We start from the raw sequence: 21,915 nt of genomic DNA, 5'->3' as shown, positions 1-21,915 counted from the left end.
AGGGCAGTATTTCATTTCATTTCAATCAAAAACGGCCTCCGTGTTCATTAATCTGTCTCACATATCATTCCCTCTCAGTCTGCACCTTGACGAAGAGAAAAACTGCTAACTAGCTCCCTTGTTACCTTGACAATCGGCATTTCAACCAATAAACTGTGTCTAATTGCACTGCCTGGAAACATCTTTTAGCCATTACATCGTTGGGCTGAAATAGCTCATTACATATAAACCAACAAGGGATATAAATGCAGACAAAACACAAATCACATTTCAATTAAGTTCACAGCCTGTAGTTTGCTCTATTACTGGGTAAAATTCAGCAATGACAGTCAAACTACAATGCACAATGCTACTTCCCTAAAATATATATCATTACTAGCTGCAGTGTTGGGGGTAACGAGTTACAAAGCAACGGATTACAGTAACGATATTACTATTATAGGTAACAAAGTAAAGTAACGCATTACACTCAAAATATTGGTAACTACACTACTTTACTAGACCTCAGTAACGCGCTTTCCTGCGTTACCCAAGCCATTTTTACCAGTCCGAAAAGTTCTCTTCTAGTGGCGCGTGAGTCACACGACACTTCCTGCATGAACAATAGCAACAAGCTGCTAGCTAGCGCTGCTGCTGCTAATCTTCGGTGGTTTTCGGGGAGCTAGCGGAAGTTAGCGGGGAAGTGACGGAGCGCTAGCAGGAGCCCCAGCTGGCTACAGCGGGGAGCTAACGGGGACTCTGACCGAAGGTAGTAGCGGCTCGTAACCCAACGTTTACGGTAGATTGTTCATGCAGGAAGTGTCGTGTGACTCGCGCGATTATTATTGGAAATTATATTAATTAATAATACATTTTTATTGAAAATGTATCTTTGCAGTTAATTTGGACATTTGCTTAAAACAAATGGAAAGTAAAGTAACTAGTAGTGAAGTTACTTTTCAAATGCAGTAACTAGTAAAATAATCTAGTTACAATTTTCAGAAGTAACTAGTTACATGTAACTAGTTACTTTTTCTGAGTAACTACCCCAACACTGACTAGCTGAAATATGTTCTAAATGAGTATGAATCTAAAACCAGGCTAAAGATGGCAAGACAAGCCTTTGATTCTGACATTGGCCACTTTCCATGAGGAAAACTCAAAACATGCATGGGTGTCTGAATGCTAACGTAACACATGCGCACAATGACAACAATAAAATACTGATGTTTAGCTAGCGGGTATAATGTGCACATCTTTGCCATCTTAGTTCGGTATGTTAGCATTTGCTAGTTAACACCAAATTAAGTACACCCACGTTTGATAAGAATGTTTGTTTTAAGGGTATTTGGTCATAAACTAAAGTATTGGACACATTTACATTTTGAGCTGTTGGTGGCGCTAGATGAAATATCAGGGGACCATTACAGTCTGGAGCATTCAGCCTGTGGAGAACATGGAGGTCTCTACAAACTTTAATGAAAATCCAGCCAATAGTTGTTATATTATATGATATTTCAGTCTGGACCGAAGTGCCACTAGCACAGCTAAATATGTAATTGAGTGAATCTGTCTGTTCAACAGGTATTAGTTGAACATGAGATTGCATATAACTGATATGAAACCCATTCCCCGGTAGTGGTGCAATAAAATGATGCAGGGATAATACGTTTTCGTAAGCCAACCTCAGAAGTTAGCATTGCACTGGTTCCTTCGATTTCGGATTATTGCGAAAAACACAAGTTTATGATACTTACACGTTGTGTTTTGCAAGATAATATTCACAGACATTGCGTAACGGAACCTAGACATTTCGGAACCCGGAACACAGACCTTCGGAACTCGGATATTCTGGAACCCGGACATTTCGGAAACTGGAACACAGACATTCCGGCTCATTCCCTCAGCACTATTTACACAAAGTAAAGCCATAATCAATGAACCCTACCTCTGGATGTGTTACGATGTAGCAGCGGCCCAGGCTGTAAAGCATTGTAATGACACCTACCTCAAGAGTTTATTTTTTTTTTAAAGGTTTTATTGCAAAAATATAGAATTTGATAACACACTACAAAAACATCAACACAAACATAATACATGACAGTCTCAAAGACAAACCAACAGCACATCAATTGTATCATTACTGTGCTTTCAAAGATTCACAAAACAGTTATTCAGATCTTTAAAACCTTATGTGTGAGTAACTGATAAGATGATCGTTGCCTTTGACCTTGGGGAAACCTAATAACCAAATACCTGCTTTTGTATGTTGATACTTCGAGTGCACATGACAATGCATCCATGTCCCAATAAATGTACCCATTTTCCACTTCCTGAGAAGTTAACTATACAGTTGTGAAGTGGGTGGGGCTACTGGTAAAATAAGTATAAGTTTATTTAGCACAAATCGTTATGTTTTAACTAAAAGTAGTATTAGTTCACCCCCCAACAGTGCTATTTATCCATGGCTGTTGTCATGATACATAATGTCAGCTAAATATGTGAAATCAGTTCAAGCTCATCCCAAACGCACTCGGAACAAGACTTTTGGCTTTCTCAGTCTTATGCCCATGACTTTTTTTTTGCACAGTTTCTCATTGCCCGACATAAATTTAATTGTTGGAAATGCTCAAACAGACAGTATTATATTGTCCAAGGAAAACATTTGGACTGTTATTACTAAAACTGTGACCCAGATATAACCCCACCCTCTTTGTTTTTGTGGTTATTAAGGACACCAACATTTTCCCCAAAATTAGAAAAGGTCTTAAAACCATTTAGCTATCAGGTGCAAGCTTTCATGGTTTTTATATCCCCACTTAATAGTGTATGCAATTATATGATATTGTTTTTGCTAATGATATCAGGTATTGCTTTTGTACATTTGCTAGAATTCAGTTTAATTTATGGAAATTAATGTGTATATTGATTGAAATTAGACTACCCTCTTCAACAAGGTTGTTTATTCAGATGTTAAATCAAATGCATTACCTAATGTAATTTGACAGTTCAAAATGTGGCTCCTGTGTAAAACTTCACTGCATGGAGTTCCAGCTGACAGTCATTGTAGAGTAATAAACACATCAATACATCTTTCCACATCTCTGCTGGTTTGCTGTGCTTTGTTTCTTCCTGCTAAATGAAAATTACTTAACAAGAGACGGCGAGGATAAAATCATGCCATTGCAAAAGCGCTGAGAATAAATAAATTGAATTAACGAAGGTGTTTTGCGCAGCAACACAAATCAACTAAACCGTTCATGTATTGTGGTTTGAAAGACAACAAATCAATACCTGCAGTGGGAATTGAGACAAAATGTCTGGCCAAAGTTTGTTGACATCAAGGGCTCGTGCTATTGATGCTTGCACAAAGTCATATCATCCGGATTTCTCTGGAACCCTGTGCTTACGTTCTGAAGGTGTATTGTTGTGCCGTACACAATGTGGTGCTCTATATCAACGATGCTTTAGTTTTCTATATATATATATATCTTTTATTTGTTTTTAAAAATATTACCAATGCCTTGTGCTTAACTGTCAAATGTTATACTATGGGAAGCATTGAGAATATGGAGTGATATACTCAGCATAAGGGAACTCAGTAATTAGAGTAAATCAATAAGAAAAACTAGAAAGTCAGTCACCTAGAGACATTTTTTTGTCAAACAAAAAAGGGCACAAAATGTATCATAAAGTGCAAATTAAATTAGTTCCAACATACACATTGTCTGACATTCTTCTTATTGCCGTAAGATATTCTTGGCAAAAAGTAAATACATAGAAAGTTGGGCCATAGCATTTTGGTAGGGGAGGGGAAAAAAATGGTGCTTGAAAGATGAGAGGCACTTATAAGGGTGTACTATTCACCAATTGTTCATGGCCCAGGCATAGGTTTTTAAATTGAAAAGGGTGGTTGTAGAAAGCCAATACAATGAAATTTGGGTGGGATCAAAACACTGTGAAACTTCATCAGATAACAACTGAGGAGACCACCCAGCACAATTACTTCCACTTAACATGCCTTATACTGTCAAATATAAAAAGGTGCACCATATTATTGATGCATTCCCCCCACTACATTAACGATCTGCATAGCCACAATAGTCTCCTTACTACTGCATATGTTTTACTGGCAACAAGTTGGTTGCAGTTTTGAAGACGAGGATATGCTTGAAAAAAAATTACAGTGTGATTTAAAAAAGGTATAAAACCAAAGGTTTAATGTTGCAGAATGGCTTTTGTTCATATCATATTTTAAATCACACAAACAGGAGCCAAACCTTCAAAATGATATATGTAGACTAAAGAGACTTTGCAGATGTTTATCTTTCAAGCAAACTTTCACTCTGTTAAAACATTTCGACTTTTAAAAACGCATATCCATATAGAAGTATAATCTTCATCAGCAGGTGGGAAAGTTCAAAAGTCACAAGTGAGTTTGCCATTGAGGGCTTTTACTTTGACTCCTCTGGAATTCAGCGGACGGTTTGAGTTTTAAAAATGCGAAACATATCCTCTAAAAAAGTGAAACACCCCTTTAAAACCTTACATTCTTCGTGTGTGCTTTCCTATGCTTTTCAAACAGTCAAATGATACCACTTCTTATAAAACTATCTTTACAATCTCATTTTGTTTCGACTCGCTTCAGCATCTGCATTGCACTGTGTATTACCAAGAAAATATCACCATCTGCAAAAATGAAATATATATACACCGTCAGAACTCAGTTCCTGCTTAGGTGAACACAATGGGGTGGAAAAGGGTCAAGTTTAAGCAATAAAGCACTGAGTAGCAATGTATAATATACCATACCAAAGAGAAGTAAAGCAAGGGCTTGATCATTGACATCATTGTATACATTTAAACCATACCAGAAGTTCATATGCCAAACCCTGTGCACGCTCCTCTGGCTTTTAGAGACAGCAGAGTCATTATTGCGGTCTCATTTAGGGCCGCTGAAAATATTTCTAGGTCTTGTACCAAAACTTGAAAAGAAATACAATCACCAACAACATAACATGAACATCTGGTAATTCTGCTTATCTGTTGACAGGGACAGATGTGCTGGTTGACCCACTTGACAGTGGTCCAGGTCTAAGTAGCAGGAATGCTGATTTAGAATATTTCTCACAATTTAATAATGTGTCCTACTCTGAGATACTTGATCAAAACCAACTTGTCCACATAATGGTAGACAGAAGAACAATGCTCCCTGCTTTAAATATATTATACATTATATACATGAAAGACATGTAGGCAGAGCTGCTCAGTAGTCCAAAAGAGTATTATGATGAAACAAACTGTCTACATCATTTTAACATTTTTTTTTTTAAACAAGTATAAATAAATAGATGATTATCAAGTTGATCAATATTGCCCCCTTATTTTCAGCAGTCCTGTTAGAGTGAGGTTTATTGTGGTGTAGCAGACAGGTGGTGAGAGAGACTCTACGGCATGGTGAACTGTTGAGGGTTTTCTGTGGTACCTGAAGGTTGTTGGTTCTAAGTGAAGGCTCCATGAAAATCTGAGTGCACTCTTGAGTGAAGGCTGCATTGGAATCCTAGTAGAGATTCCATTAGAATCTGAGTGAATGTTCTATTAGAATATCAGTAAACAGTCCCACTGGAATCTTACTGGCGGTTCCATTATCACACGAGCAACTGTTCCATTAGGATCAACTTCCCATGCACTTCCATGGAATTATATTACTGTTGGAGTGAATGTTCCAGCTGAATCCCACCTTTGAACATGCAACATTTCCATTAGAACCTGTGGGACTGTTCCATTTGAATGTCCCACGTAAAGTCTGCATGAAGGTTCTTCAGAATCTGTGTGAAGGATCCATTGGGGTCTCAGTTAAGGTTCCAGTGGAATCTCAGTAAACAATTCTTTTCGACTCTGAGTGAAGCTGTGCGGACCTACACGAAGGTTGCCCGGCATCTGAGTGAACGTTCCATTAAAACATGCGTGAAGCATCCAGTCATATGAAGTGATTTTCAACTAGAATCCTCATGGTTTAGGGGTGAGTTGCTGAATGAGTTCTGTAGGAACCCATCAAGATCTTTGTGGAGATTCCTACAGATTTTCTCGGCAGAAGATGACAGATAGCCAGCTGAATATATTTTACAATCTGCAGTTTCATTTAGAAGCTGGTTTTAAGGATCAGATTGATCACATTCTATTTAACAGAACTTTCATATCAAACAAAATAGAATGATGTGGCAACCGAGTGTTGTGTTTTGTGTAGTGCTATACATTCAGCCAGAAGAGCAGTTATAGGGTACCATAATGCTTCAAGCCTTGTATCTTTTCACACTTTTTCTTTTGTAGGTTCAATAAGACCCAAACTCATCTGGAAGAAGCCAGACCCAGACGATTTCCTTGTTACTTTGTTGTATTTTAAAATTTCAGCCTCATTAAAACGATGAAGGTTGCACTATGCAGTCTGGTCTTGCATCGCTTTGGAAGACAAATAAGAACATGATCCTGAATATGAGTCTGGACCGTTCATGAGTTGTACAGCTGGGTTTTAACTGCAGTCTTGTTGCATGAAGACGTGCCAGCGACAGAAAAACAAAATCCAAAGCCTATCAGCATGGCAAAAGCAAAGACTGAAACTAATGAACATGTTGCTCTTGGCCCATTATTACTTTGTTCCCCCGCCTGAGAATGATGTTCAGTTCAATGACTCGTGATGGAGGTGCACTTCCAGAGAAAATTGCCAGAGAAACTGTTCACATCCACGGGGTTCAGATCACCTGAGACAGGCTGAAAAAGTTACGTTTGAGCCCGCTGCATGAAACCCCCTGTATCTGCCATACAGCCTAAAAGTGCTGGCTGCTCTCAGAGCCAGATCTGCGGTCTGTGTTTCACGTTTGATCTGAAAGAATCCAGACAGTGCACAGATATATCACAATCCCCAAGATTCACACAAATAGAATAATTAGAAATAAAACTCTTCACTTGAGCTCAGTTGAGCTCATCATCATCTTTCCTTCATGTAGCACCACTCTGCTCAGTTCAGTTTGGTTTTAGTGCTGCAATGTCAACAATCCCCAATGACACCAAAAGCAAACTCCAAACACAAGAACCACAAAAATGTGGATCCTCCAGTTTAGTTCCTTATACACTGGGCTTCTTTGTCCGTAGAAAGTGCTAAGCCGTTCTAGGTCCAACAGCAAGTCTTTTCGTCAAATACTAGGTCCATATATTGTGTGTATGTTCATATGTGTGCATTTGCGTGTGTGTGCATGCCTGTACATATCCATCAGATGTTTACAGTAGAGTTGGTGTTGTTCATATGGACTCTCATCTCTTGAATACTAGTGATGATTTTCTTTTGATGTCCAGCAAGGTTCACTCCTACTCTTCGCAAATCCCTGAAAAACAGCACAGAAACAACCGGCCCATATTAATTAACAAGCATTGTGCTTATAAGTAAAGACATATATGATGCAAGTAATACAAATAAAAAAACACAGTACTTAAACTTAAAAATGTTTCCTTTATAAGGTTTTTGCAATTAATATTTTCACAAGGCCTGTCAGCTCTTGTAGACATCCCGATTATACTGATATAGTAGTTTCTGGATGGTGGAGTAATGCATTCACGAGTCATACTCATATTCTGTAGCATTATCTATCTTTATAGCTGCTTTTTAGAAATTTATAGCAGACTTGCAACCTTGTACTAAATCCTGCAGCCTCATTTAGTTTCAACCTTCACAACATTTAGTCTCAGTTGCTTCTCCAAATAAAAAATAAAAAACAGAAATGAAAAACGAGTTGCTTTGTATGCGCTGCATTGAGCATTTGATAGTTGTCATTTGAGTCTGGATCATGTCGTTTAACTACATGTCGTTTACTTGAAAGAGTCAGTTCACCAACCATTTTGGTAAGGACAACTTTTAACCGCAAAAAAAAGATCCCTATATAAACTGACGACAATGAGGACTATTTCTTTATTTATTTATTTCTTTGTCTGCGAGTGTGTGGCAGTGGCCTTACTCTGATGTCATCTGAGTCACTGTCTCCAGTGAAGAGTAACCTCCTTCCATGAAGAGCTCAGTGTAACGACCCATCTTGATGGAGTCCAGCCACTCCCCCACGGTCTGGCTCAGGGTGCTGCAGTTCCCTTCTACACTGGCATGCTCCACTAACAGGTTGGAAACCCTGGTGCATAGGAAGACAAAGACACAGTCAAAGAAAGAGTCAGACAGTAATCAAATGAAAGCACAAATGTAAAAGAAACATTAAGGAGTTGGATCGACTCCATTTTGAAGCCCAGGGCTGAGCTTAAAAGTCACCAGCGAGTCTTCGTTACGCTATTTATGCAACATCACGCAAAGCTGAAAATGCTGTCCACTCGAAACTCTTTGTCATTCAGTTCACACTCCACGCTTTCAAACAAGCTAATACTATTCTCCACGCTGTAGATAGAACAAGAGTGTTATGTGGAACAAGTACTGGGTTCCCTTTAATCTGGCTAACTGTCATATGTTATTCCATGGGCCATTAGATATGCCACTGATTTATTAACTGTGTTGCTGGACGTCTTTGTAAGTGTGTGTGTGTGTGTGTGTGTGTGTGTGTGTGTGTGTGTGTGTGTGTGTGTGTGTGTGTGTGTGTGTGTGTGTGTGTGTGTGTGTGTGTGTGTATGTGTGTGTGTGAAATCACATTATTTCATTATCTCGGGTAAGAAAATCAGGTAATGAGGGCGTCTGACTAAATGTCTGTTTCCCAACACTTATAGCCGTTTCATGCCATTATACACTAATGCAATGCATGTGCATAGTTGGGAAATACTAATTGAATATTCAAATGTTACGATAATCAAAAGATACCCCACTGAATACAATTCAGACTAATGTGTGGTTTTAGGAAAATCGAGCCACTTTCATTTATTTCTCTCGTCTTCTTTGCAGGCATGCAGCAGTTAGCTACTGTGTCCATCCTGATTTAATTATGCAGCTCCACAAGACTTTAATACAACTCCATTTCTATTTCATCTCAATGGTGACGAGTCTATTAACTTGCAGAGCTGGATTTAAGTCACTTAAGGATGATTTGGTCAAGTGAAACAAAATGCATTTTCAAGATCAAAAAAATGTCTGTAATAACCGACATTATCTCTTCCTGAAAAAGTCAACACAACATTACATTTAGTAGCCTTTTACGAGCAGTGGGTGTGAAAATCAAACCCTAAAATATTGAATACATTCAATTTTTTAACAGAAAGGAAAATCATATTCATATGTCAGTGTTACAATTTTACATTGACTGCTTAAACCATCAAATATATATTTTTGTGTTGGCATTGAATATAATAATACAACAAAAAAAAGAGACTGAATTCATACCTGTGTGAGGAGTTGACCAGTTTTTTTAACGAGCTGGGATTGCGAATGAGTTTGTCTAGCAGACAGACAATCTCATCAAACTTGGGGCGGCTGCTGCGTTCTCGCTGCCAACAGTCCATCATGAGGTGGTATAGAGCCTCAGGGCAGTCCATAGGACCCGGCAACCTATAGCTCTCCTCCACTGCCTTTATTACCTGCAGACAGGCAGACGGGGGTGGACAAAGACAAAGAGAGGTTAGGTTTTGTTATCAGGTTGAGATCTGCTAACAAATGAGTTACCTTCATTTAGAAGTTGAGAATAGGAGTGAGAAAGTAACACCGAGTTTAAATAGGCTGTCCAGAAGGTTTAGGAGTCACAGTAGCGACCAGCCACAGCAGTGAAACCTCCCATGTAAGTCTCAATCCTTCCAGCCAAAGGATGACTTTATTTTTTTTAAAAAGGTGCAAAATGTAATGTCCAGAACATTAAAATAACTGGTACCTGAGCAGAGACTCTCCCACTGTGTCTGTTGTTCTGGTCACCAGGGGTTTTATCCTATCCCTGTTAGACCTGACCTGCGGTAACCAGAATCTGTGCAGTTACTGAATCTTGATTCATTCTAAATTATGCTGATCAGTTATCAAGTTTGTTCAAAAGACTCTGGACTGAAGGGAAGAGGTGACAGAATTTGACCCGCATAGTGAACAATGATGACCAAACAGCTGTATTTTTAAGAGGAAGTAATGAGGTAATATGATGATGCACCATAAGATCAACTTTTAATGAGACACATTTAAAGAGACGGAAGGTTTGGGAAAGAGAGACGGCTGCACGGACAAAGTCTGAAGCAGACTCATTTCCATGGTATCGAGTGGTCCTTGTGGACATGTTATTACCTTTTCACAGCATGATTGCGACAAACTTCAGCAGAAGTAATGTTACTTCCAATTTGAAATCTCCGGAGCAAATTCCTGAACCCAAATGTTTGCTCCAGGGATGCTCCTGCTCTCTATCTGACCCTGCACTCAAACCTCCATGAAGTTAGCAAGCAAAAACTAACCCCCCTGTGAAGATCAACAAAGCAATACATCATAAAAACATAATTTGTGTATTTGATACGCTGCACGGCCCAGTTAATCATTTCCGCAAGTAACAAGACGCGGCACTGAAATCACAGAAATGTTTTTTTTTGGGGAGGGGGGAATTGAATTAGATGAATAATAAATAAACCCTGGCTTTCTCCTCAGACCCTGCAGTGGAAAGCAGTCTGGAGTTTTCAGCCTAGTTCTGCCAGAGCAAGAAACTGAAGGGAATGGGTTTGTTGAGTTCAGACACTCTTTGCTTGTGTCAAATTCACACAAAACACTGACGTGATAGCACCCTAATAAACACGCACACATGAAAGCGCACGTACGCTCTCAAAAAAAGCGCGAGAGTGGAGCACGGCATCGAGTCATCGGCGCGCTGAGAGCAGAGAGGAACTACACACGGCTGACTGGCAGGGAGGAGAGATCAGAGGAGGGAAAATGAGAGGCCGAGGTTGGCGAAAGAAAGAGCGGGGATGAACGAGAAGGAGAGGAAACGATACTGACAGAGTTTGCATTTTGGAGAGACAAACGAGAGCGCGACGGAAAGCAGTGCGGAGGCAAAGGGGGTAGAAATGGGAAACAGAAGGAGGGAGCTTAGAGAAAGAGGAGTGCGAGAGCCTGCACTTTCTGGCACAGATCAGAGAAAATCCAGCATAACGCTTTCAATTAAACATCAAACGTCTTCTCCTCTCCTCTCATCCTCCTCTCCTCTCTCACTCCCTCCCTCTCCAGACTTCTCTGAGACAGACAGCCTAATAACCAAAAGGAGGGAGGGAGGGGTCTGAAGCAGGGGATGAAGAGGTCACTGGAGGGCTGTGCGCACATATGTCGTCCGTGTGCGTCTGTGGGTGGGAAATGAGTGCGCGTGTGGGGCGTCTGAGGCAGATGGGACATTCCTGCTCATCGGTGTGTGACGCGATGGCAGGTCTCCTCATTAAAATGGCCTCCGGGCTGCATTATAATGTAGATGCTAGCCGCTCCTCCTCTTTTCCCGCACCCTCTCCTCTCTGATGTGCAGACACACACAGATACACACAGGTCATTTGGGTTCTTGCTGAGTCGAGCTAACCCGCTAGCACAACAATTAATTTGGCCAAATAGGTTCAAAATTGCTGTGTTTTGTTTACAAGTGTTCTAAAAACCTCAAGGCCTAATGTGAGACACACAGTCGGCCTCAGTGGGTCTACAGGCTGCTATTCGCCCTGCCATGGCTTTTTCTGCTGAGCTCTGCACCTCCATGCGTATTCACCTGTTTCACTCTTTTGCTTACGCACGCCTTTTTGCTACATCCCGCAATGTCTCTCTGTGTGTTTCCATTGAAGCTATTCATTCCCATTGTCCACACTTTGCAGTAATAGACTCGTAACAATAGGTTCCTGCACAGCCCTCCTTATTCCAACCTCAATTTAGCCTCCAGACAGGAGACATGCATGTTTCACCTTTTTGTCTGTTTCTCCCTTTACGTCTTCATCGCTGTCCCAAGTTAAGTTGCTCTAAAACAGTAGAATATGCAAAAGTTTGACATTTTGGGAAATGCGCCAATTTGTTTCCTGGCGGAGAGTTAGATGAGAAGATCGATACCACTCTCATAACGACCTGTTAAAATACAAAGCTACAGCCAGGAGACAGCTAGCTCGGCTCTGTCAAATGGTAACAAATGTAAAAGTCACTAATTATCATGTGCCCGGCTCTGGGCAGTTGCCAGGCAATCATACTCCAGGAAGTTATTGGTTGCGGCCAAGAAATACTCCGGCACATAACCCCCTATGAAACAGCAAATTGTCAAGAAATAGCTAAGATATATTGTGTTATTAAATAGAACAAAAGGAAATCTGGCCATATATAATTCCATGAACAGTGGGCAAACTCCCCCTGCTGACGAAGATCATGCAATATTATTGAAAGCACCAGAACAACTACCGTAAAGGTCATGTTACAAGCCGCTTCTACCTCCGGTGGGTGTCCCTGCTGTAGCAAGCTAGCAGCAGCGCAAGCTAGCAGCAGCAGCAGGGAGCTAACCGGGACACCGACCGAAGGTAGTAGCGGCTTGTAACCCGACTTTTACGGGACTAAATGGACCTTGAGTTGAGATTGTTTGGTAAATTGTTCTAGCCATTTCATGGCTGCTGTACAATCCTGCTTTCTCTGCATGCACCTCCCAAAAGGTCAACAACTTACCTTCCACTTGGTGATTAAATTGCAGGGGTTTGAAACAAGAACAAATAAAAACACGTTCCAAGACGACGTCACGTCAAACTTACATCTTGATTGGACATCTCCCAGTATGGCCTCTCTCCGTATGACATCACCTCCCACATGACAATCCCGTAACTCCACACGTCGCTGGCTGAGGTGAACTTCCTGTACGCGATCGCCTCCGGAGCCGTCCAGCGAATAGGAATCTTCCCGCCCTGTGACGACAAGCAAGAACTTTCATACATAGTGCAAACACCTTGTTGGATTCAAAAGGTAGCTACGCTTCGAATTGTGACTTTAGTTCGTTGTGGTGCTGAACATAAATAAGACAACAGCTCAGCGCCACACTTATACAAATGACCTTCCGTGTATAAATACAGCTGCAGGCATTCAAAACACCGAAAATGGAAACAAAGAACAGACCTTAATTGAGACACTTGTGCTGCATGTGGTCCAACTTACAATTACACTAATGAACAAGTTCACAATGCAGACTTTCATTTCCTTGAACAAATCCCATGTCCTAACTGTTGGGGGGCTTAACATTCCTCGGCTCGTTTTCCTCATCTTCATTATCGCGCCTTCATTGCAAAGATAGAAAAGTTCACAAGGCGACTGCTGAGTTCCAGAGGAAAATGTGTTTTTCGGCTGATGAGTAGGGAAATTAGCTTGATGCCGTATTGATGAACACAGCAGCGGGACGTCTCATGGTCTGATTATATGAAGGGTGTGAATTATGTTATTCTCACTGCTGTCAGAGAGGAGGACACAGAGAGAGAGAGAGAGAGAGAGAGAGAGAGAGAGAGAGAGAGAGAGAGAGAGAGAGAGAGAGAGAGAGAGAGAAGCGATGGAGCCTGGCAGTGAGAGGTGAGTGACAGGATTTTTGGCGCTAAGGCAGCAAGACTCGGTGCTAATTGAGTGTTGGGGAGACTGAGCTGAGAACTAATTGGTCCTCTTCCTGCAGGAAGCAGCCAGTCTCTGGCTGACAGGACGCCACTCAGCCCGGGACACACAGCTCAATTTAAAACCTGCTGCCGTCTGTGTGTGTGTGTCTGTGTGTGTTTGCGGTTTGAGCGAGACTCTTACGTAAGAGTTTTCAACTTAATCCAAAGTTTGATGTAACACAATACGCTGCACACACACACACACACACACACACACACACACACACACACACACACACACACACACACAGGATTGAATATAAATGTCCTCAAAGACACAGCAGTGTGCCCTCTATTTTACCGTTCCTCTGCCTCTCACAGTGGTGCTGAAACAGTCACACGATTAATGGATCAGTACAAAACTGACAACCATTGATTCTTTGCTCGAGACTCAAACCTATTTGCTGCTTTTATCCATTTCCATGTCGTTTTAATTATATCTTTGAGCGTTTTGCAGATGTCACCTTGGGGGTCTGGGAAATTGTGACCATCATCTTAGCCTTGATACCATAAGTGACAATGAAATAAAAAAAAAAATAAAAAAAAAATAGTTGAAGTCCTATTATACATCTACAAAAATGACCAATCTTACCCGTGTGGTGTACGCCGCCTCCGGGTCATCTTCCAGGACTCGGGACAGGCCGAAATCAGACACCTTAGACACGAGGTTACTGTTGACCAGGATGTTACGAGCTGCGAGGTCCCGGTGGACGTAGCCCATGTCGGACAGGTATCTGCATTTATCAACAAAAATGTATTAAATCTAAACACTGTGCCCTAATGATGTAATAGATAGTTTGTTTGCGTCTCTGTGTACCTCATTCCAGACGCAATGCCACGCAGCATACCAACCAGCTGGATGACGGTAAACTGAGCATCGTTTTTCTGAAGAAAAAGAAGGGACAAAGACTTGTTGATATCTGGCTCCCTGAGAACTGGGAACAGATAACCTTCAGAGGAGGGGTGTCGGAAACAAATGGGAACATATCACACGACAAACAGTATTTAAAATCAACAATGTGGCACATACTGCCTGCCAGTAAACTTCTATATGAATGCTGTTTAAACAGGATGCTCTGTATGCACTTTCAGTAATGTAGCATGTAGTCAACGCAGTGCTTCTCCATAGTGTCTTCACTGCATTGGATATCTGCATTATATACACACTGGTTCTGTAATGCTGATCGAGTTCCCACGTGGTTTAGTATTAAAAAGCCTAAAACAATGCAGTGAATCAATTTGCTTCAATGCAGAGTGTTTTTTTTCTTTCTTTCTGTGTGTAGACTGCAAAACCAGGTCAGCTTGCAAAAATAATAGAAAGAGGCGTAAGATAAGAGGACACGTATGACCTCTGCATTGTAAAATGAGAGCTCAGCATTCTGTTAACGGCCGCTTACGAGTTACCTTGTAGCATGAAAGCCATTAATGCCACAATTACTCTAAGTTATAGCCTCACTGCACGTCCAACTTTAACACACGGTTTTATGTCAGTGGGGGTTTTATTAAGCTTCTCCTTCCTGGAAACATAAATTCCAAATAATTTATCTCTAATAATAATAATTTCCTACATGTTATGGCAATGGTGATCTCTCTGTTTGGTATCACCTGTGCACTTTTGTACCCCAAACTATGATTAAGGCTTCTTCTAATCCTGCACAGAGCTTCGAGCTGCCCTGCAGTCAGAGTCTCACCACGCTTTATGAAACAGGCTCTGGAACAGACACCAGCCAAGCCTCGTCTCCCTCGAGCAAGTCACGGCCACGTTCTTGTTCCTGGTTTAACCTTCTCTCGTGGGACCTTTAAAACTCCACACCCAAGGTTGATAATTAGGTCTTTTTTAATAACCAAGGCAGCATGATGATGGGGCAAAGAACTTTTTTTTTGCCAAGGACAGAATGGGTTATCTCTCTCTCTACCTTTACATGCTGGTCAGGAGGAAGCTCCCTGAAGGAGCTGCCAGACGAAACGGAGTATGGCACTGAAATACCGTTTTGCAAAAGGTTTACAGATATCCATTGATAGACGTTTTGTTTTATTTCATGCCATCCTGTCCCATTTTATCAGAGAATCCGGTGTGTTATGCTCGTTGTAGCTCATGTAGCTTAGGGCCGCAGAGGTCTGGTAGGGTCACTTCCATCTAACTCGACTCACAAAAAAAAAAAAAAAAAGTCCGGCCTTTGCTCCTCTCATGGCTGTGTCATTTCCATCCAGCCTCAGTGCACCAGCCATCCATGTAATTACTTCACAGGGTTGTCCGGCTGCTCCGCCTGCTGGTCTCCCAGCTCCTGTGCTTCCCTTTGCCATCCAGTAGCATCGCTGCCCGAGCAGTTTCCACTGACCGCAGCCCTGCAGCACCTTCCTCTGTCTTTAGTCTCACAGCGTCCACACATTCTACACATTCTACACATTCCGGTTGAGGACATCTTATCCAGGCCTTTCCAGTCTGCATTGCCTTTCCAGCACCCCACCACATTATTCTCACCTTTCCCAAATTTCCATAATTGCAGCTGTTTCCATCATGCAATCACATGACCTTATTTCTCTCATCTCTCCATTAGCCATCTGCTGCAGGAGTTTACCCTCTTTTTTTTTTCACAGGATTTAGCCTTGTCCGCCAACTGAGCATCTTGCCATTGAAACCAGTGAATAGACTTAAGTGCTCTGGAGAGGGATCACTTAACTCAGAGGTTTGCCAGCCTTCATTATAAGCCTACCTTCTCTACTCAGTGAAGTCCAAATTGTCTAGACAATGCAGACGTGATTCCAGCCCCGAGTGCTCAGATGTCTTTCATATATTCTGGTAAAGTGATCTCGCAATCGTGGCTAGTAAACATTTAAAAACAATTATAGAGTAACTTCAAAGTCTGCACCATGTAGACTGGTGTTTATTCGGTGTAATTAATTGTTGTTTCCGAGAACGCTTGAGAGAAAGAATACTCACGCCGCCTTCAGTATGTGATAATGTAACTTTGCTTTCCCCTTGACACCTGCCAACGTCTTTCTTCACAGTCACACATTGTGCATAACACAGGCTAATTCTTCCCACAGACATTCATGGCTATCACATATTCTTCTGCAGTTCTTTTCTGCTTCAACGTGTAGAATGATGAGGTATTGAATTGGAATAATGATAGCTTTTGGTGGACATATTCTCCCACAGTGGTGCGTTTATCTCCCCTGAAAAACAGCTCTCGTAAATGTATTTTCCTCTCCAAAGGATTAAATGTTGTTTTTTTCATTCACCCCTGTGATAATTGTCCTCCCAACTTGGCATTTCAGCAACTGGTGAATCTCCAGCTGTGCCCGTTTGCCAATTACCTCAGTACAGACCAACACTGATCTGTGTCTGAGAGCAGACACCACTTCATTTTCATATATACCACAAATATGCTGCAAAAAAAATTCCCATTTTAAATTGATTCTTGAGAATCAGTGGTTTTCCATATACCCTTCTCCTTCTCCTCTTCTCTTATACTCTCTATCATCATCCTTTTTATCCACCGTCTCCTTCCCATCACCTTATCATCTTTCACTCCCTTGTCCCTAGATTCCCCTCTCTTCACAATCCTTGTCCCCTCTGTCCTACCTTGAGGAAAGTGTCCAGTGATCCATTCTCCATGTATTCAGTGATGATCATCACCGGCTTGCCTGAGAAACAAGATACGAAAAACAACTTCACCACGAGAAGCATAGCACATCTGTGTACGTTTCAGAGGATTCAGCTACTCAGAATGGCAATGTTGGAGCTTTCTGAAATGTATTACATTTAATTTGGTTAATGCTGTATTCACCATATAAACACATAAGTAGTATGTCAGAGAAAAGGTTATTTAAAAAGTACAACTCAAAGTACAACTGAGCTTGGTAAAAGCACAGTTGGAGCCGTCAAAGCACATCCAAACCGGACTGATGAAGAACAGCTGGATGAAAAACCCTGACTAAGTACAGCTCATAGACTGAAGAAATCAGAGCAGAGTCTGACAAGTTTAGCTTGAGATTCCCAAACATCTACACAGTACAACTGTCATATGAGAGATCACAGTAATCTGCATTGTGACATATGTTCTAAATCCTGAAGGGGGATTCTTAGGCTCACAACCAAAAACCAAAGAGGGCAAAGTCTGACTAGAAACAGACATGCTGGTGACTCACTCTTGGTGACTACACCCTCCAGACGGATGATATTTGGATGGTTGAACTGGCCCATGATCGACGCCTCCCACAGGAAGTCGCGTCTCTGCTGCTCGGTGTAGCCCGCCTTCAGGGTCTTGATGGCGACCTGCATCTCTCTCTTCCCGGGCAGCCTCAGCGGTCCGCTGCACACCTCGCCGAACTCCCCTGAGGAAAAGAGACAGAGCTTAACTGTGGCCTTACCATTTCAGCTCACCTTGATCTGCAAAAGTCATGATGAAATGACGAAACAAACCTTGCATAGCTGATTCATTTTTTTTCTTCTTCTTCTGTTATTTAAAACCTCAACCAATTGAAATAATGTTCACATGCCTCGGTAAAAAGTAAATCAGAAAGCTGCAGCTTTCCTCACTAAGACCAGGAAAGGGGATCACATCACTCCAGTTTTGATGTCTTTGCACTGGCTCCCTGTCCAACAAAGAATTGACTTTAAAATCCTGCTTCTGGTTTATAAAGCACTGAATGGTTTAGGGCCTAAATACATTTGTGATCTGCTGCTACCTTATGAACCATCCCGGCCCCTCAGGTCGTCTGGGACGGGTCTACTTTCTGTTCCAAGAGTCAGAATTAAACATGGAGAAGCAGCGTTCAGCTTTTCTGCTCCACATATCTGGAACAAGGTTCCTGAAAGCTGCAGGTCTGCTGAGACCCTCAGCTCCTTTAAGTCCACATTGAAGACTTTTCTGTTTGCTGCTGCCTTTAATTGAACCAGATTCAAGGATATTAATCAATTTCTGCATCTCACTACTGCATTTTATTTCCTAAACTTCTCTGCAACCTTTTTGCTCTTTGACTGTTTTTTAATGTTTTAAAATGAATGTTCTTAATTTTTTTTTAAATCTTGTTTTCTTCTACATGATGCTTTTAATGGTTTTATGTGAAGCACTTTGAATCACCTTGTTGTTGAAATGTGCTATACATATAAACTCGCCTTGCCTTATGTTGCTTGGGATAAGAGTTGCAATACAAGCACATTTTTACTTAAATAAAATACCAGTGTTCTATATCACAACAGATAGATACATAAGAGTCCAAAAGAAGTGTCCAACTGAAGTTAAGCTGCTGCACAGCTAGAAAGCTTGTGAGGCTCACAAATGTTGCAAATAAACAACGTTTGTCAGCAGGAGACAAACAGCATTCACAGCCCTGCAAGCTGTCATCTTCTAGCAGTGCTTGGCTTAATTGAATATGCGCGTAAGCATGCTTCTATACAATGACTCGTTTACGGAAGTTGAAGAAAACATGTCACCCAATTGTAGAGTTAATGAAATGGCTACATTTTATACAACATGACAGAATCCTCACAGTTATTACTGTACATTGAGTGCATTTTAATGCAGCCGGGTGGCTATCTCCGGGTCTCAAAAGTGAAACCGATGCGGATGTGACTTTTAATTGCATTCTTTCTAATGGCCATCAGGGGACGACTCCTCTGGTGACAAATATGAGTCTGGTTGTATAGAAGTCTATGAGAAAATGACTCTACTTCTCACTTGATTTATTACCTAAGTATACATTGTACACATGAGTTTATGGTCTCAAGTGGTCGCTAGTTTCAAGTGTTCTGCAATACAGCTTGATGCTCATTTAGTAAAAGATGGTCCCATTTAGAGTCAAATAGACCATAAAGCAGATAATGATTCAGGGCGTGGCTATCTTGTGATTGACAGGTCACTACCACAGTGTTGTCCGGCCCTGGAGTTGTCCGTGTTTTTTCAGTGTTCTGTTGTACTTAGCTCTCTCTTTTTGTACCACTTCTGGTTGCAAAAGAAGGAAGTGCCAACTGCTAGAAAACAAGATTGAGAATGGTCGAACTATGCAGTCTATGAGGACAGCATTGTTTAAATTCAGCTGTTACAGGATGATAGTATTTTTAAGTATGCTTGACTGAACAGGTTCGCTTCAGAATGAACCATAATGTATTCTGCGAGACATTATTGTGGCCAAATCAGCCCCAAACTACCGCTTAGAATAAGAATGAGTGTAAGACACCCACACACACACACCCCCACACACACAGTTAACTCACCAGCTCCGATGATCCTCTCTATGGAGATGAACGAGACATCAATTTCTTGGGCAAATTCATGCACGGCCTGGTTGGGATCCTCGTAGGTGAGGGGGTCAATGTAGGTCCGCACCCCTGGGAACTTTACTGCAGACACACATTGATGGCATCATTACCATTTAGATGTCGTTTACCATCACCAACATTTATTCAGGCTTGCATCCAGAATGCCTGCAATGCATAATGTGACATAAATAAAGGCTATTGTAGGCAATATTGCAAATCAAGGAGCTTTACAGCAATATTGACAACATTTTTTGGAGCAAAGCTGAGTAGTATCTTGATTTGTCAGTTTCTAAATGTCTCCAAAATGGTCTGAATTATCATACAAGTATGTATACTGTGATAGAAACACATAATGTATTCCTTTTAATATTGTTATGGATGTGATTTAGTGAACACTCTAATAGCCCTAATACTTAGTCTAGCTTTTATAAAAAGCTTTACTCGTACTCAATCTGCTGACAATAAATACATATAGAGAACTCAATATAATGATTCACCACTTGAATTATCCCTGAAACAAGACACTCTTTAAGTTGCTTTTTGTAGGCATGATACGTATCAATCAAGAATCAACGTAATCGTGATGACAGCAGTCAGTATTTTTTCCTGAAGCTCTCGGGCGCCGATGAACCCGTCATGGTCGGCTCTGACGCCAGCAGATGGATGGCAGGATGCGATGCCAAAAAATGTGGCCAAATATATTAAGCTGTCACGGCCTATAAATCATCACAGCTTTTGTGTGTCCTCTGCCAACACGGCTGCCGTGGGGCTGGTCTGTAGCTGTGTCATCTAAAGAGTAGCTCCTCGTACAAAACAACCACACACACACACACACACCTACGGGGTTGAACAAACTCATACAGACATGACCGCTGTCTGAACCCTCTACTGTACATGTAGTGGACACTGGATGACACAATGAGTTTGGGGCTTTGTGAACTTACTGTGACCGTTGTGGAAGTGCATCTTCTCCTCTTCGGGATCCTGTTTCGCTTTGCTGTAGCCACACCGCCTGAGAGGGAGCATCGGAGTCAATGTCATGCCACAGTTTTGATATGTGCACGTATGTAACGGCATTTCATATTGCTTTAAAAAAAAAAAAAAAAAACACTTAAAATATATTTGTGTTAATGGTTCATACTGAGGGCCTACAGGGGGTTGACAAAACAATGACTACACCTTAGTTTCAGTCAAATACATTTTCAATGTATAGTATAGGACAGCATAAAAATGCTGTGTGCCCTTATATATTTTATCTCCTGTATATCTAAACAAAGAGCGAGCAGTGGCATTTACACTCAGAGAAGAAAAGGGTACCAGACAGAGATACCAGTAAAGATCCCATAAAATGTCCCAGACACATAAAAGCAAATCCTGGCCAACACAAGGCACAATCACACTTGGATCTAACTGGAAGATAAGCTTTTTATTTCCTCTTTATTTCCAGGTTCTGCTAACTTACATTTCAAGGTTTTCGAAAAGCATTGCTGGAAACTTACAGCCTTGCAGATATTAGCAAAGGACTGCAGTTTTCAAATAATACAATTTTCAAAGAAAGCCCTCGTCAACAGAGCAAATCTGACTTTTGGCAGAGGAGAGAGCGTAGTCTTGAACAAAATAAACTTTTTTTTTGGAGTCGCCCGAAAGTAGAAGGGAATAGAAGAGATATTCCTTGTGTCTGCTGACATATCATATCCTTCTCTCTTGCCTGTGTGTATCCCTTGATGTATAGGCCAAAACCAGCATGACATTTCTTGTTGTGCGAATGCGTATCTGTGTCCATTTCTTCCATATTTCCATATTTTGGACAAGCAGCGTCACAGATAATCAGAGATGACCCAGATTAAAACAGGACAGGAGGACTGATGAACGTTATCTCACACGCGAACACATGGCGGCGGTGACCGGGCGGACACAGAGACACACATCAAACATTGTATATCTTTAGCGGGAAATGCATTGATGCACGTTATTGGACTTGCAAAACCAGAACTCAACTGAATGTTTTAGAAGCCCGAGTTTTCCGGAGTTTGAAGACAAAAAAGCCCACAACACACACAGGGTCATGTCCACAGGACGGCCAGGCTTGACTGGAGGGGTTTGGT

The 21,915-nt window shown here is 41.3% G+C and overlaps 1 protein-coding gene across 1 annotated transcript in view; it reads right to left on the bottom strand.

The window, feature by feature from the left end:
- Window positions 1–7,246: 7,246 nt before the first annotated feature.
- Window positions 7,247–21,915, bottom strand: part of epha5 (EPH receptor A5) — a gene marked incomplete at both ends in the record, with an annotated part of 53,726 nt that continues 39,057 nt past the window's right edge. The window contains 10 exons of the mRNA XM_079235187.1: window positions 7,247–7,358; window positions 7,986–8,150; window positions 9,338–9,531; window positions 12,667–12,816; window positions 14,138–14,279; window positions 14,363–14,430; window positions 17,132–17,193; window positions 17,698–17,883; window positions 19,766–19,891; window positions 20,755–20,822. Of these exons, the coding sequence (XP_079091313.1) occupies window positions 7,247–7,358; window positions 7,986–8,150; window positions 9,338–9,531; window positions 12,667–12,816; window positions 14,138–14,279; window positions 14,363–14,430; window positions 17,132–17,193; window positions 17,698–17,883; window positions 19,766–19,891; window positions 20,755–20,822 (1,273 nt within the window). The remainder of the gene's footprint in view (window positions 7,359–7,985; window positions 8,151–9,337; window positions 9,532–12,666; window positions 12,817–14,137; window positions 14,280–14,362; window positions 14,431–17,131; window positions 17,194–17,697; window positions 17,884–19,765; window positions 19,892–20,754; window positions 20,823–21,915) is intronic.

The sequence above is a fragment of the Taurulus bubalis genome, assembly GCF_910589615.1.
Source record: "Taurulus bubalis genome assembly, chromosome: 19".
Classification (NCBI taxonomy): domain Eukaryota; kingdom Metazoa; phylum Chordata; class Actinopteri; order Perciformes; family Cottidae; genus Taurulus; species Taurulus bubalis.
Note: the sequence above shows the minus strand (reverse complement) of the source record. Positions and strands in the feature narration are given on the sequence as shown.